At 37.4% G+C, this 16,129-nt stretch overlaps 1 protein-coding gene across 4 annotated transcripts in view; it reads left to right on the top strand.

Moving 5' to 3' along the window:
* The window catches only part of CTNNA2 (catenin alpha 2), a 952,920-nt gene extending 937,074 nt beyond the window's left edge, over positions 1-15,846 (top strand). For all 4 annotated transcript variants that reach the window (XM_008700056.2, XM_008700055.2, XM_008700054.2 and 1 more), the window contains one exon: positions 15,559-15,846. In XM_008700056.2, the coding sequence (XP_008698278.1) occupies positions 15,559-15,846 (288 nt within the window). The remainder of the gene's footprint in view (positions 1-15,558) is intronic.
* The last annotated feature ends 283 nt before the right edge of the window (positions 15,847-16,129 follow it).

The following is a 16,129-nucleotide window of genomic DNA, read 5'->3' as shown; positions in this document are numbered from 1 at the left end:
TATCCAGTTACATATGTGTCTAACAGTTTTCTGCATTATATTTATCATCCTTTATGAATTATGTGAGGAGAAATTATGATAATGAGAGAGAAGTGATATTAATATACTGTTCTTAAAACACAGCCTTTTATGGGAGGGCATGGTTTAGAAGGCCCATAGTTGGTATGGTAAGTGTGTTTAATCTGTTTTTTAAAATTGATTTATTTATTTCAATTGATGAATAATTGATGCGTACTGTTACATTAGTTTCAGGGGTACAACATAGTGATTGGACAACTCTGTTATACTATGCTTATTACAAGTATAGCCACCATCTATCACCATACAAAAATGGTATTATCATATCACTGACTATATTCCCTATGCTGTACCATTCATCCCAATGACTTATTCACTCCATAACTAGAAGCCTGTACCTCCCACCCCCCCCTTCACCCATTTCACCCATCCTTCCTCCTAACTATGCCCCTCTGGAAAATACCAGATTTTTCTCTGTATTTTTGGGTCTGCTCCTACTTTTTTTATGTATTCATTTGTAAGTGAAGTCATATCGTGTTTGTCCTCCAACTAATTTCACTTCACCTAATGCTCTCTAGCTCTGTGGATGTTGTTGCAAATGCAAAATCCCATCCATTGTTATGACTAATATTCCATTGTATGTATATATATCATCTTAATCCATTAATCCATGGACACTCTGGTTGCTTCCATATCTTAGGTCTGTTGTAAATAATGCTGTGATAAACGTATGAATTAGTGTTTCGGGGGTGTTTTTTTGGGGGGGATAAATGCCCTATAGTAGAAATATCAAATCATATTTGTATATTTTTTGAGGAATCTCCATGCTGTTTCCAAATTGGCCGCACTGATTTACATTTCCATCAACAGTACGTGAAGTTTCCCTTTTCTCCAACATCCTTGCTAATACTTGTTATTTCTTGTCTCTTTGATTTGAGCTATTTTGACATGCGTAAGCTAATATCTCATTGTGGTTTTGATTTGCATTTCCCTAATAAGTGACATTGAACATCTTTTCATGTCTGTTGGCCATCGGTATGTCTTCTGTGGAAAAATGTCTGTTTAGGTCCTCTGCCCATTTTTAAATCAATGTTTTTGTTTTTTTGGTGTGGACTTGTATAAGTTCTTTAATATATCTGATAAGGGGTTAATATTGAAAATCTATATTTGCAAATTCTCTCATTCAGTAAGTTACCTTTTTTTTTTTTTGATGGTTTCTTTTGCTGTGCAAAAGTTTTCTATTTTGGTGTAGTCTCAATAGTTTAATTTTGCTTTTGTTTCTTTTGCCTGAGGAGACCTATCTAGAAAAATGTTGCTAAGGCGATGTCAAAGAGATTACCCCTTATATTTCTATGCTTTTTATGGCTTCATGTCTCACATTTAGTCCCTTAATCCATTTTGAGTTTATTTTTCTGTATGGTGTAAGAAAGTGGCCCAGTTACATTCTTTTTGTATATATCTGTCCAGTTTTCCCAGTACCATTTATTGAGATCATCTTTTCCCCAATATATTCCCCGATATGTTTCCTAATATATTCTTGTCTCCTTTGTCATTAATTGACCATGTAAGTGTGGGTTTATTTCTGGACTCTCTATTCTTTTCCATTGGTCTGCGTGTCTATTATTATGTCAGTATCATACTGTTTTGATTCCTAAAGCTTTGTAGTAATCCTTGAAGTCTGGAATTTTGGTACCTCTAGTTTTGTTCTTTCTCAATACTGCTTTGGCTGTTCAGGGTCTTTTGTGATTCCACACAAATTTTAAAATTATTTATTCTAGTTCTGTGACAATGCTAATGTAAGTATTACATTGAATCTGTAGATTGCCTTGGGTAGTATGAACATTTTGGGTAGTAGGGACATTTTAACAATATTCTTCTGATGCATGAGCATGATATAGCTTTGCATTTGTATGTGTCCTCTTCAATTTCTTTCACCCCTGTTTTATAGTTTTCAGTGTACAGGTCTTTCACCCCCTTGGTTAGGTTTATTTCTTTTTGGTATAATTATAAATGCAACTGTTTTCTTAATTCTCTTCTCTTTATTAGTGTATAGAAATGCAACGGATTTCTCGACTTTTGTATCCTGTGACTTTACTGAAGTCATTTATTCTAATAGTTTTTTTGCTGAAATCTTCAGTGTTTTCTACATATAATACCATCAACAGTACGTCTGTAATAGTGACAGTTTTACTTCTTCCTTGCCAATTTTTTTTAAATTACTTATCTGATTGTTGTGGCTAGGACTTCCAGTATTATGCTGAATAAAAGTGGCAAGAGTGGACATCCTTGTTGTGTTCCTGATTGCAGATGAAAAGCTCTCGGTTTTTCACCATTGAGTATGATGTTAGTTGTGAGTTTGTGATATATGTCATTTATTATGTTCAGGTATGTTCCCACTAAACCCACTTTTTGAGAGCTTTTATCATGAGTGGATGTTGAATTTTGTCAAGTGTTTTATTGTGTTGATGTGTTATCAGGCTCATTGATCTGTGAATATTAAACCATCCTTGCTTCTCTCGCATAAATCCAATTTGATGGTGGTGAATGATCTTTTTAATGCATTATTAAATGCAGTTTACTAACATTTTATTGAGGATTTTTGCATCTATGGTCATCATCCTGTAGTTTTTTGTTATTGTTTTGTTGTGTCTTTGTCTGGTTTTGGTATTAGGAAATGCTGACCTTGTTTGGAAGCTTTCCTTCCTCTTCTCTTTTTTGGGAATATGTAATAATACCTTAAATTTTTGGTAGAATTCATCTGTAAATCCATCTGTTCCTGGACTTTTGCTTAATAGGAATTTTTTGATTGCCAATCCAATTTTATTACTGTTCAGATTATCTCTTTCCTCCTGGCTCAATTTTGGAAGATTATATGTATCTAGGAATTTATCCATTTCTTCTGTGTTGTCCAATTTGTTGGCATATAATTTTTTTGTAGTAGTCTTTTATAATCATTTGTATTACTGTGGTGTTGGTTGGTACTTCGCTTTCATTTCTGATCTTATTTGGGTCCTCTCTTTTTTTGCTGGATGAGACTGTCTACATGTTTATCAAAGAACTAGCTCTTGATTCCATTGATCTTTTGGGTTTTTTTTGGTCTCTATTTCTGCTCTGATCTTTCTTATATCCTTTCTTCCTTTTTTTAAATATATATTTATTTGAGAGAGAGAGAGGGCACAAGCAGAGGGAGCAGCAAAGGAAGAGGGAGAAGCAGGATCCCCCCTGAGCAGGGAGCCTGATGTGGGGCTCGATCCCGGGATCATGACCGGAGCAGAAGGTCCTTAGACGCTTAACCGACTGAGGCACCCAGTCACCCTTATTATTTCCTTCCAAGTTTGGTCTTTGTTCTATGAGATTGCTCTTGTTCCTCAAGGTAGTCCTGCATTGCTATAAATTTCCTCTTTGAACTGCTTTTGCTGTGTCCCAATGACTCTGGCCTGTTTTCATTTTTCTCCATCTATTTTTTCTTTCATATTTAATAAATTTGTCAATATGTTGGTTGTTAGTACCATGTTGTTTAGCCTCCACATTTCTGTTTTTTCAATTTTTCTTGTAAAAGATGCAGGCTAGGACTTCAGTCTTCTTGAATTTATTGATACTTGTTTTGGGGAATAATATGTGATCTATCCTGGAGAGTGTTCCATGTGTACTTGAGAACAATGTGTATTATTTTTGGATGGAATGTTCTGTACATATCTGTAAAATTAAACTGGTGTGGTGTGTCAAAGACACTGCTTCCTTATTGATTTTCTTCCTGGATGATCTATCCATTGATGTAACTAGAGTGTTCACATCCGCTACAGTTATTGTTTATGTCTGTTAATATCTGCCTTATGTATTTAGGTGTTCCAATGTTGGGTGCATAGATGTTTGTTATATTCCCTTGGTGGATTGACCCTTTATCAGTATGGAATGCCCTCTTTGTCTCTTGTTTTAGTCTATTTTGTCTGATAAATATTGCTATCCTGGGTTTTTGTTGTTCCATTTGCATGGAGTATCTTTTCCCATCTCTTCTTTACATTTTGTGTGTGTCTTTAGGTCTGCAGCCAGTTATATCTAGGCAGTATATAGGTGGGTGCTTTTTTTTTTTTTTGGATGTATTCCATCACCTTATGTCTTGATTGGAGAATTTAGATCATTTACATTTGAAGAATTATTGATAGTCATGTACTGATTGCCATTGTTTTTTGGCTGTTTTTGTAGTTCTCTATTACTTTCCTTGTAATTGATGATTTTCTCTAGTGTTCTGTTTGACTTTATTATAGGTTTTAAATGAGGTTCATATATAAATATATAGCAGCCTAGATTAAGTTGATGGTCACTAAAGTTCATACACCTTCTAAAAACACTTTGTTTTTACTCCCCTATGCACATTTTACATGTTTTTGTGAGTCCCCTTAACTAATTTAGGATATGAGTGTTTGCCTACTGCCTTTAGTGTGTGTTTGCTTTTACTCATAAAATGTTTTTCTTTCATAAGTTTTCTTCTAATTATGCCCTTTTCTTTAAATGGGTTCCATCTTGATTACTGTCATCAATTGTTAGTGATTAATTGGGCTATGCTTTGAGAATTCTGAGACCATGTCTAAGACAAAGGACTATTATTGACTGGCCATGCCTACTACATGTACCAATGAAGAAAGAAGTGGCAGCAAGTGTGATACACATCAGCCCTCCTTGCTTTATTGGTTTTGAAAGAGGCTTGGAGCATTGACAAATAGGGCCAATCGTGAGGTTTCCCATTGTGTTGTTTTGTACCTGTACTACTACTTGCTATTTCCAGGCCACAGCCCTGACACTGTCCTTCTCTTAGATTTTGACTTTTAATCATCCCAGATTTTTTTCATAAGAAGCTCTAGTCTCAAAATCTGCCCTTTGCTAATTTATTTGTCTGATAAATGGGAGCAGTCCAACCAAAGGTAGGTTTGTTTGCTCATGTTCTTGGAAGCTTGTTGGATGGGACTTTAAAGTACCCCTAAAGAATGCATAGATCCAACAGTATGAGAGTTTTGCTGGATTTAGATGATGAGATAGGCCACTTTTAAGTAGAGATGGCAGGTGCTAGGTTCAATGGACTAAAGATTAAAAATAGCCCATTCTGTAGGAAAAGAGATTTAAAAGTTTAGAAAACAAGTCTAGGGAACCCCATTATTTGTGTTTTGATGGAGATGAAGCACCAGGATTGGGAGGTAGATGTTCACTAGGCCAGAAGGGGCTCCATTAACAGTGTTATTAGATTTTAGGTGTACAATATAATGAATTAACAATTCTATATGTTACTCAGTGCTCCCCACAATAAGTGTATGCCTCAATCCCCTTCATCTGTTTCACTCATCCTTCCACTCAGTGGCCTTCTGGCACTCACCAGTTCTCTAAGAATCTGTTTTTTTTGTTTGCCTTTTTTTCTTTGATCACTTGCTTTGTTTCTTAAATTGGTGTTCTTATTTGGATTAATACCCAATAGTGGAATTACTGGATCATTTGGTACTTCTATTTTTACATAGTGGATGATGGTTACTTTTTCTCCACACCTTCACCAATAATTGTTATTTCTTGTATTTTGATTTTAGGGAAGGGGTTCCATTTTTTAGGTGAATGAATTTTAGAAGTTACACTTTCAAGGTAGCATAATTTGTGTTTTAGTAAGGAATATTTAGAATATATTAACTCAAATGAAGAACTGGGATTTAGGTCCTATAAGTGGTCGGGTAAAATATTTTATACTATTTATTTTCCTGCCTCTCACATTAGAGGTTTAAACCTCACTTTCAGAGACTAGATCGTCTTCCCTCTAGCTCTTACCGTGGCCATTTTTATTTTCTTGTGTCAGTTACTCCATCTCCAATTTAGCCCCAAATGTTCATAGATATTATGGGTATCATACATCTACGTAAAATCCCCACGCTTTCTTGTAGTGAATCATCTCGAATTTCCTTCTTCCAAAGAAAGATTTCAGTAGTGTTAGAAAAGATACTCATCTTTTGATGCTTTTCTATGGCCCTTGTGAATTTCTCCATGCCTTTGTCCCTATCACATTAAAACTATGATACACAGGCATTGGGGTACCTGGGTAGCTCAGTTAGTGAAGCATTCAACTCTTGATCTCTCTCAGGGTTGTGAGTTCAGGCCCCATGTTCTGCGATGGTCATGGGGCCTATTTAAAAAACAAAAAAACTACGATATACAGACATTGAGAGCAAGTATCTTCAGTAAGAAGAGGGATGGAGAAAGGGGAAGAGGTAGAATCTAAAATATAAAGACCCTTTTGGACTCAAATGGTGATTTAGGGAAACATGGGTCAAGTAATAATAAAAGCTTAAAATTTGTTAAGGGCCTATCATTTGCCAGGCATTCAGCTTTGAGGACACTATCTCATTTAATACAATACTAGGAAGTGCTCATTTCATTTTTACTTTAAAGATTTTGAGGTAGATCTAGGTTAAGTAGCTCTCTCAAAATCATGTAGTCAGTGATTGATTAGCCCAAGCAGGGTTGGAATTGTAGAGCACAAGCTTTCATTTACTATAAGGAAGAAAAAATAGAAAGGGGGCAGGCAGGTGGGTAGAGCATGATATGTAAGAATGTATTGAAAAAGGGTCTAGGGTCCTGAGACCTGGGAGAGGAGCCTCCACCACAATTCAGGTAGCAACAGAGGCTTCAACCAGTTCTTTCCACCCACCTGATAAGGAGAGGGTCAGGAACTGGATAAGAGTTTCCTTTCTCCAATATATGAAGAATGCCCTGTAACACAATTCCTAGTGGTTGAATGTGAAGAAGTGAAAGAAAATAATAATCCAGGGCCTTCTGATTATGCTCACTTGCCAGGAACAATCCTCTGCATCCAAACTTTGAGGTCCTTGACTCTTCTCTACTCCTTTCTTAATGGTTGCACATTGCATGCTGGAGCCTTGGAGATATTTTATAAGGTGTTAAGTAGCCTTCCTCATGTATCAGCAGATCCCACATCCATACAAAGTTAGGCATTTCTGATAGTATGGAGTCCTTTGGTGACTCATACATTTTAAAAAGACAGTGTTCTTGGAATCTTAGACAAAGGCTTGTTTGAGATTCGTCTCCCAGTAATGATGATACTGGGAATATCGGTCAAGAGTAGTGATCTTCTGCTAGCTGGCTCTCTCTCCTATAAGGAAAGTAAAAAGGAGCTTTAAAGAGTTATAACATGGTATGAACCGTGGATGGTGAGGACATGCTCATTATTACAGATGACAAGATCAACAGTCAACGCATGCTATATTTATGTGATGTAAAGATTGTTTTTTCCAGGAGTATCTCTCAGTCATGGTGGGTGCCTAAAAATCCATTGGTACCACTGTTGCGTCTGGTTCTGTTATGTGAGAACAATCCAGAGAAGGCCTCTGGGTCAGGAAATGTTGAAGTATTTAAAAAGGAGCTAGGGAGTTCTAGATGAACACACATGTCTGTTCCTAACCTTCCAACACCCCTTGACATTCCCAAGTTTACCAAGAATGCCTTGTTTTGGGTTGAGCAAAAACTGTTCTGCCTTTAATAGTGAGAAAAATTGGCTCTAAGCCATTATTTCGGAAATTTGTTGACTGTAATTAAGCCTTCATGGGAGTCCCCAAGGTTTACTTACCTATAATTGAAAAAATGCAAATGAAGACAGTTAATCAGTGGACTGGCTGACTCTGAAGCGCTACTACCTACCCAAATGAATTAAAAACAAAGGCACGAATTTGTCCAGTTGAAAAAGTTACCTGAGAGCCAATTGGTAAATTTCTCAGCAATGCTGTGGAGATTTTTTTCTTAGATGGCAGTGCTTTTCTGCTGAGGCCTTTGCCAACTTAATCTTGAGCCATTACATACAGATTTCCTCACAACTGGCCTTCAGCGTTGGTAGAGCACCAGCTGCCTCCCTGGCATCGCTCAAGGTAGCCCTGCAGGAAAAAATAACAGACCTCTTATCCTCCCTTATGTTGGGATGGATCCACTAAAGATACAAAACATTTGCTCTTCAAGATACCAAAACAAAATGGGAATCCGCCTGGGATTAAGCCAACCCTTCAGGAGTTGTCCCACAGTACTTCAGCTGTCATTTATGAAGGATTATTACATGTTCTAATGGTACCAGAGTTTATGCAGGTTTTTTTTTTTTTTTGGTAACAATAATTGCAGCATACCTGTGATGGTCATTTCACGTCAGACATCCTACTCAATATATTCAGCTAATTTTTATCACCTGATTTAAAATAATCCCCCAAGTACTTTGAATTTCCTTTAATACTTACGTCTTCTGTTTAATGAGTTCATTAATTAAACAACTTCCTATCAGCTATAGGAACAAGGGTAAATACAGCGTCATACTTGTCAACAATCTGACCAGTAGAAACGTAAGGTATTAAGTCAATTTAAATATAGAAGTAGAGGTACAGTAGATGATGAATCTGTCAAAATGTGACAAAGGAAGTAAAGATGTTTCCGTTTCCATGCCCCTCAGCAGCTTTTGAGGGAGCAAAGTGCCATGACTGATTAATAATGCCAGCCAGGGCCACCATAAAGAGGAGTGGCAAATTCCTGCCCTATTATCCAGAAGGAATGCAGTTTTCCTAACTCACTACATTGTTGTTTGATGAAGAATGAGTGGACTAGAACACTGAAATGAGGGCTTACCGCAAAGGAATGGTCTTATTTGCAAATGTGTAAACATCCATCAGTTAGGCTGAACCTTTTCACCATGTCTTGGTTTGCTTATTTATTACCCTGGACTTGCTAGAGCTTTTAAAAAGTGCTATTGATACAGACTATGGAAGAAGTAGGCAGATATTTCAAATGTATCACAGTTTCTAAGGATATCAAATATCTTTCTTTTCAAAGCCTTAAGGATTTTTAAAACATGAAATGTTCTTCTTGGTGGATAATAGGCTCCAATGCTCTGGGTTTCTAACCTCCCATTCATTAACAGCAAAGCTAACTTGTAGCAAGGTTTTGTTTTTTTTTTTTTCCTCCTGCAAGCAATTTGTGACTCCTTTTGGGGAGGTAACTGTTTAAATGACCAGCTCCAGTGGAAGGATTCCAGTTTTCTCGAGGTGTTTACTTTCAACTTATTGTCAGTTCTCCCATTACAACTAACTCCCTGTAAAACACTAACCCAGACCTGAATATGTATAGAATAGTAGCATTAAAATATTTCTTAGATGTGAAAGACTAAGTTATTCCCACTAAAAGATCTTGCAAGAGGCTAAATTGGACTCTATGTATTTGTAGAGCCCTTTTAGTATTCTCAAAATCATTAGCACTATCAGCTCTGACTTGAGAAAATTAAATAGCCTACACCCAAATGGGACTGGGTTCCCTCCCCCAGGCATTTCTAAGTTTTTTGAGGCAACTAAAACTCCTGTTTTTATACATCAAAATTACCTTGAAATAAATTTCGTTAATTTAATCTGTTTAGTTTAGCTAGTAGTCCAATGCCATTTGCATTATTTTTAATCCAAGGACAGATAGCTTTGTACTGGGGATTTCCATGAACTACCATTTATGGTTTATTATTTTTCAGTAAAAATCAGTTTTGAAAATAGATTTGTTTCCAGGTCATATTTCTGTCTGTCTCTGCAATCTGAAAGAGGATTAATGTAGAACACATAGTGAAACCCTAATTTTCTTCTATAATTATATACCGGGCTCTTACAAATTAACAACCTAAGACATTTACTGTCCCAGATGTTTAACCCAGTGTGTTTCCCTCCACCTCTTTTACATTACTTTGCACTACTGACAATGGTGTGCATATTTAAAGGCAGCTGTTAAACTGCATTCGTTTTATTGCTGGGGGATTCCAGGAAGTTCACCATTATTTTCAAGGGTGAAGGATTGCTAATTACTTAACAGGAAGTAGCCTTGGTTGTCAAGGGAATAGTTAAGATATTTCTTGATGATGTTATGCCTTAGATTATTAAAATATTGATTTTGATCCTGAAAGTATAATGCTGAGAAAAATTTTAGTAGATCTATTGAACTTTTTGACCAAAGAAAATATGCATTCAGACTTTTATTCTCTTTGTGAAAACACTAAATAAGGAATATGAAGGGAAGAGAAATCAGAAATTGACTTAGTATGCAGAGCACTGTTCATGAAGTAACTGGCAAAACCAATATAAGCAAAACACGTGGTTTCTTAAAACTGGCCCCCAGACTTTCAGTCCCATCATTTCAACCGACCCTTTGATGATAACTTCACTGACATGTAACACAGATACCTCAAATTCAGAATGTCCAGAGTTAAACTCAATATTGTAGCACCTCTTCTTGCCATCATCTGGGTTAAAAGCATCAACTTATACCCAGCTATACTAGCTGGGAACTCCAGATTTGTCCTTTTTTATCACTCAACCACTTAGTCAGCAATAACCAACTACTTCATCCATTAAAGTGAGTTTAGACTATCACTCCCACCATGATGCTTTATTTTCCTACCCTACCCGACTCAAGGTAGGTCCTGTATTGTTTCTGTTTCCTTAGTACCTTCCATCCTACTAAACAACTTACCAGTATTTGTATAGTAAATATCTGAAGAAATACCTGGATGAATCACTGTAAGTAGAAGGATGGATAGACTGAAATAGTATATGAGAATTGAGCATTTCCAGAAATGTAGGTGCACTTTTCATTTGAGAATTTGATTGAGTCATGCAGTTATATTTGTGTCAAAGTCTGTTTCTATTGAAACTGAACACCTCTTGCAAGGTAACCCCCATGTTCATTAAATAGCATAAAATTTACGACATGAGGTTTCAGAATTCTTCAGATTCTGTAAATTTTAAGAGTCATTTTAAGCACTTTTCATGACAATCTTCATCTTTAACATAAGGAATTAGCACAAATATCAATTAATGGAAGAATCAAATTAAGGAACATCAACCCTCTAATATTTCTCTCCATTCAAAACACAAAATAAGGATGGTATAGGAAAAGAGAAATCTGTCTATTGGGATTTGAGATTAAGAAACTAGTACAGAGGCAGAAAAAGAGCTAGAAAAGTCCTATAGAAATGACTATGAAACAGCTCTCCCACCCTTATTTGCTTTTCATGGATCGTAACAGAACAAGACGTGAGGAAACATCTGCTACCTTTTTAAAATAGTACTTTGATATTTAAAAAAAATAGTGACAGAATTAGGAGAAGCCTGATTTCTGTAGTTAGGGACAGCAGACACCTATGGAATGAAATAGGGAGAATTAATTAGTCTAGCATAAGTTGATAGATTGGTGCGCTGTGGCTTCATCTGCCATGCATGGCTCTGGGAAACAGCACCAACTTAACGGTTAGTCCAGGGGCTCTGGAGTTAGGCTGCCTGGGTTTAAGTCTTGGCTTCACCACCTACCTGCACTGTGATATTTAGCAAGCTGCATAGCCCTTCTTTGTCCCAAGTGGGCATAATTGTGTTACCTGCCTCAGGCATGGTTGTGAGACTGAATGAAAGAAACAAAACTTGGGGAGTTAATGCAGAGACCGGCACATGGTAGCATTTGCTAAATGTAGGCTTTTTTTTTTTTTCCAATTAACTGAAAATTGGGTCACTTCTCTTAGAGTAGATATAGGGACTGAACGGAATGTCCAATAGGAACAGAAAGGCTCTTAAGCAGGGAAAGATACAATTCTCTTTCTACTCCCAGTTTAATCAGTACATACACAGGCTAGCTGGAGGAATGGCGGAAATACAGTCCACTTTAAGGTTGTTATAAAGCTAGGAACACCAGCCCTGATAAAAGTTTAGAGCACTAAAGTAGCTGAGCCCCACATAAGGGCACAAGCAGTCATTAGTGCTTCAGAGAAGCTGAACAAGTACAAGAGAAATCTGCAGGGATATTCCAGTCACTGCTGCAATGAAGGTAAATCCAAGCCAGGAAGGGCTTGTGCACTGGGCAGGAACACACCTGAGGCCAGGAGATCTCGGTACAAAGAATTCAGGCTCCATGGATGACACTGAGTCAGAGGTGAGATGATGGCTTTCACCAAACTCAGTCATGATGTGTATAGAATGGTACCAAGTTTAAGAACAGGTGTCTACCCCAACAGAGTTAAACACTGAGATAGGTTCATTCTGAATGATGCTAGTCACTGAAAAACAAGGCCCCAGAGATTAAAATGTGGTTCATGTGGTAGTCTTTGGAGAAAAACAGTACAGATCTTGATCCCTATTGTTGCCCATTATTTCAGAGGCAAGTTCTATTACCTAAGTTCAAGGATTTTTGGAACTTAAGCCATGCAGTTTAATTAAAAGGACAAAGGCAATGTCTAAGCAACTCCTAAGTGCTCAATTAATACTGGTTATTCATTTGTATGTATTCATTTACATATCTTGTCTGAAAATGCCATAGTTACAGTATAAATTGCAAAACAGAATACAATTCTATTAAATAGGTTTTCCTAGACCTTGTATTAAAAGATCTTCTTGCCATGTAGCCTTAGTCTTTTTAGTGTATTTTCTTTAGGAGTGAATTTTTAATGAAACATGCCAGGTCTTTGTGCTATTTTGGACAAGCATAAAGGAGAGTCATTTTTAAATAAAAGAAATTCTGCTTGTGGCATCAGTGACTTAAATCATTGGATATAGGGGAATGGCAAAAGTTATCCTTTGGGAGTTCAAGTTTTAAGAAAAAGTCAAATTTCTTTTAATTTTAGATTGGGCATATTGTCTAGTAGTATACTTGTTCAGGTTTAGTTGGCCAGGTTCCTCACCTACTAGCTTCACACCTTGCCACAAATTCATATCTGCCTTACCAGGTGCCTTGAATGAAATCACTGGCTTTATATTTCAGAGCTGTCTCACTCTCAACCAATGTATTAGGTTTATTCACAGGATTCCTGCATCAGTCTGGGAGAGCAAAGGGGTTCTGAAGAAGAGACAGGCTATCATATTTTTGCTGCAGAATTAGACACCATCTATCTGAAAATGGAATCTGTGGTAAAAATTTCCAAATTACTTATAATTCTTCTCTTTGGATCCACTCAATTCTCCCAAGAGAACCATTTAATAATGCAATAGATGCATCTTGTCTTACTCTACTAATTCTATTGCCCAGAAGCAAATCCACAGAACTGTCCCTGATACCATTCTCCCCTCTCTTTACCCATGATAAACAACAGAATTAACTCACTTTATGAATAAATACTGCTCATTTTTGAAACCTGACAGACTTACAGGGAGCTGTCGATTGGCCACGGGCTATGGTAGCTAGCTTCTAAAGAAACCATGACTGATCCAATTGTCCCAACATTTGCTATCTCTTTCATCATTTACACTTCTACCTGGGAGTAGAACAGAAAAGACGTAAAAGTGAAATTCAGCCAAATAACTGGCCCTGATGTCACCAAACACATGTATGATCAAAGTTCTGAAATCTTTCATTAGATGAAATAAACTGTGAGATAGTCCTTGGGTTTCATTAATCCAGTGGTTCTCAATCTCTAGCATGCATCAGCATCCCCTGGATTGCAAATTTTTGATTCAGAAAGTTTGAGAGTAGCCTATGAAATTGCATTTCTGACAGGTTCCCAGGTGATACTGATACTGCTGGTTCACAGACTCTGAAAATCACTGCACTAATCCATGCTTGGCTTTTCTTCTATTAACATGAATAATCTAGAATTTGCTTTTCCTTAGCTAGCTTTCAAAATGTATGCTCTATAAATTAAACATTATGGTTTAGGCAGTTATTTTGGTATATGTGCGCCCTGTACAGTGTAATAGAAGTGGTAAAGTACTTACTCTATACATTTGGTTGATTTAACTCACAAAGCAGTTAATTATCTATTAGCTGAATCATGGCTCTAATCCACAAATTTCTTTGCTTCGGTGTTATTGTGGGGTCAATGTAATACTGGCCTTCAGTCTATATTTTAAACAGTGAGGCCTCGATTTTATGGTATTGCAAAGAATTCATACATAGAAAGCATCGTCCATTGTTTCCCCAATAACCTGACTTTATGAGCTTTTCTGATGGTGGGAGAACTGAGAGCTCATTTGTCATAATTTTAATTTAGCATCACATTTATTTAGCTCTAATGAAGTATATGGAACAGAGACCAGCCTGAACAACAGCATCACTGAGACCTTAGATGTAACTTCTGATGTCCCCAGTCACTCCTTGGGACATGCTTTGGTCACAAAGTGAGGGCAAGTCACATCACAGAGGGCAGCCACAGTCTTTGGGGTCCCTTAGTTTAAAAAGTTTGCTAATCACCTTGCACCCAGGGGGTGTATATCTAATTCCCATTCACTAATGCAGCTAGAGCCCAATGTCAACAATGAGAAACATTCTTGGATTCCTCATTTAACTGCAATGAATGTATTTCCTTTGCTGATATTATAAAAAGTTTGATGAATAATCAAACTATGCTCAAGTACCCAAGAGGCTAGAATAATATTTGCAGTCAGCTGTTAATTCTTCCCTTTTACTAGGTCACTTGCAGAATCCTGGCTGAAAGGGAGTCTGGGAAATGCAGCAGTTTTGAACTTTTCCAGCATCTGTAGTCCAGGAAGTGAAGCAGGTTGAAACAGATACTGAATGGTTTCATATACAACATATACCACAGTGTCAAACTGGTTAAAAGCAGAAAAGAAGTGAACTAAAAACATCCCTGGCTTTAGAGCCTAAGGATGAGCTTCTAAACTTACTCTAAGTTGTGACTTGTTCCAGTATTTTAGCTATCCTACCCAACAGTGTGGCAGTATGATACAGTCTTTAAGGACTTCATCACCTAAGCTGTGTAAAGCACCAGCTCTCGCATCATAAAATGCAGTGACAATAATAGCTATCTATCTCCTAGGGTGCTTGTGAGTTAAATGGGGAAATACAAAGCTCTTAAATAGTGTTTGCCACAGAGTAAGAAATCAATATTTCATTAACATGTGAATATGGGGGTCTCACTGAATGCTCTCTCACCTACAAGGCCTATATAATTATTTTTGTAAGAGGTATATTCAAGACCTGAGAATAGATATTCAAGTCCAATAAACACCTCGATAAAAGGCAGTGCACCATGGGTGTGTTTCTCTGCTTAGCTGCCTGCATTCCTACATACCTGAGCTCAGGATGGATAAATAGTCTATATTTCCATGGGTAGAGCTGTAAAATTGAGATATAACTCTGTGTACCTTTTTATTGTACAGTGCCTGCCAAATGCCTTTTAAGCGTTTGAGTAATTCTCACCCTCAACAAACAGCCTAATGTAATAACATGAGATGTTCCACTTTGGAAAACTTGTGTTACATTGGAATTCTTACATGCTAAAAAGAGCTTGGTCTTTAGAGGTATTGGAGTTTTAGAAAGCTATGCCTTATAGAGTACCCTCTCTTTTTTCACTTTTACCTTGGGATTAAGGATAGAAGAGAGTGACTGCTATGTAAATTGTTTACTTTATCATGTAATAATTTGCTTTTTGTCAATATTGTATACATGCACAGGCACAACACTGTTGAACTGTGAAGTTACACCACCATCTTGTGAATGCTGTGCCGCAACTAACCCAGCTGTCTCTCTCTCCTCCTTCTGCTCTAGCTGGACAGTGCCACGTCACTCATCCAGGCAGCTAAAAACCTGATGAATGCTGTTGTCCTCACGGTGAAAGCGTCCTATGTGGCCTCAACCAAATACCAGAAGGTCTATGGGACGGCGGCTGTCAACTCGCCGGTTGTGTCTTGGAAGATGAAGGCTCCGGAGAAGAAGCCCCTTGTGAAGAGAGAAAAGCCTGAAGAATTCCAGACACGAGTTAGACGAGGTTCCCAGAAGAAACACATTTCGCCTGTACAGGCTTTAAGTGAATTCAAAGCAATGGATTCATTCTAGGACGATAGGCTTTAATAAGAAAGCTTTTTTTCCCGTTTTCCTTTTCTTTTTAATTCCATTTTTGTATGCATACCTGCCGACTCGTATGCCTCTGGCATGGGGAACTTAAGGGAGCAGTGTCTGTTTGCATGTGAGATGAGATGTGATCAATACTACTGATTCATCAGTAGCTGGGGAGGGAACAGGGAGTTCCTGTCCTGAGGTGGCACAGAACTGTCCTTTGCAACATTCTCATAAAATTGGGCAAAGAGTTCGCATCGCAATGTTTATGGGAGTGGGAGGG

This window comes from Ursus maritimus, unplaced genomic scaffold (genome assembly GCF_017311325.1).
Source record: "Ursus maritimus isolate PB19 unplaced genomic scaffold, ASM1731132v1 scaffold_6, whole genome shotgun sequence".
NCBI lineage: Eukaryota > Metazoa > Chordata > Mammalia > Carnivora > Ursidae > Ursus > Ursus maritimus.
Note: the sequence above shows the minus strand (reverse complement) of the source record. Positions and strands in the feature narration are given on the sequence as shown.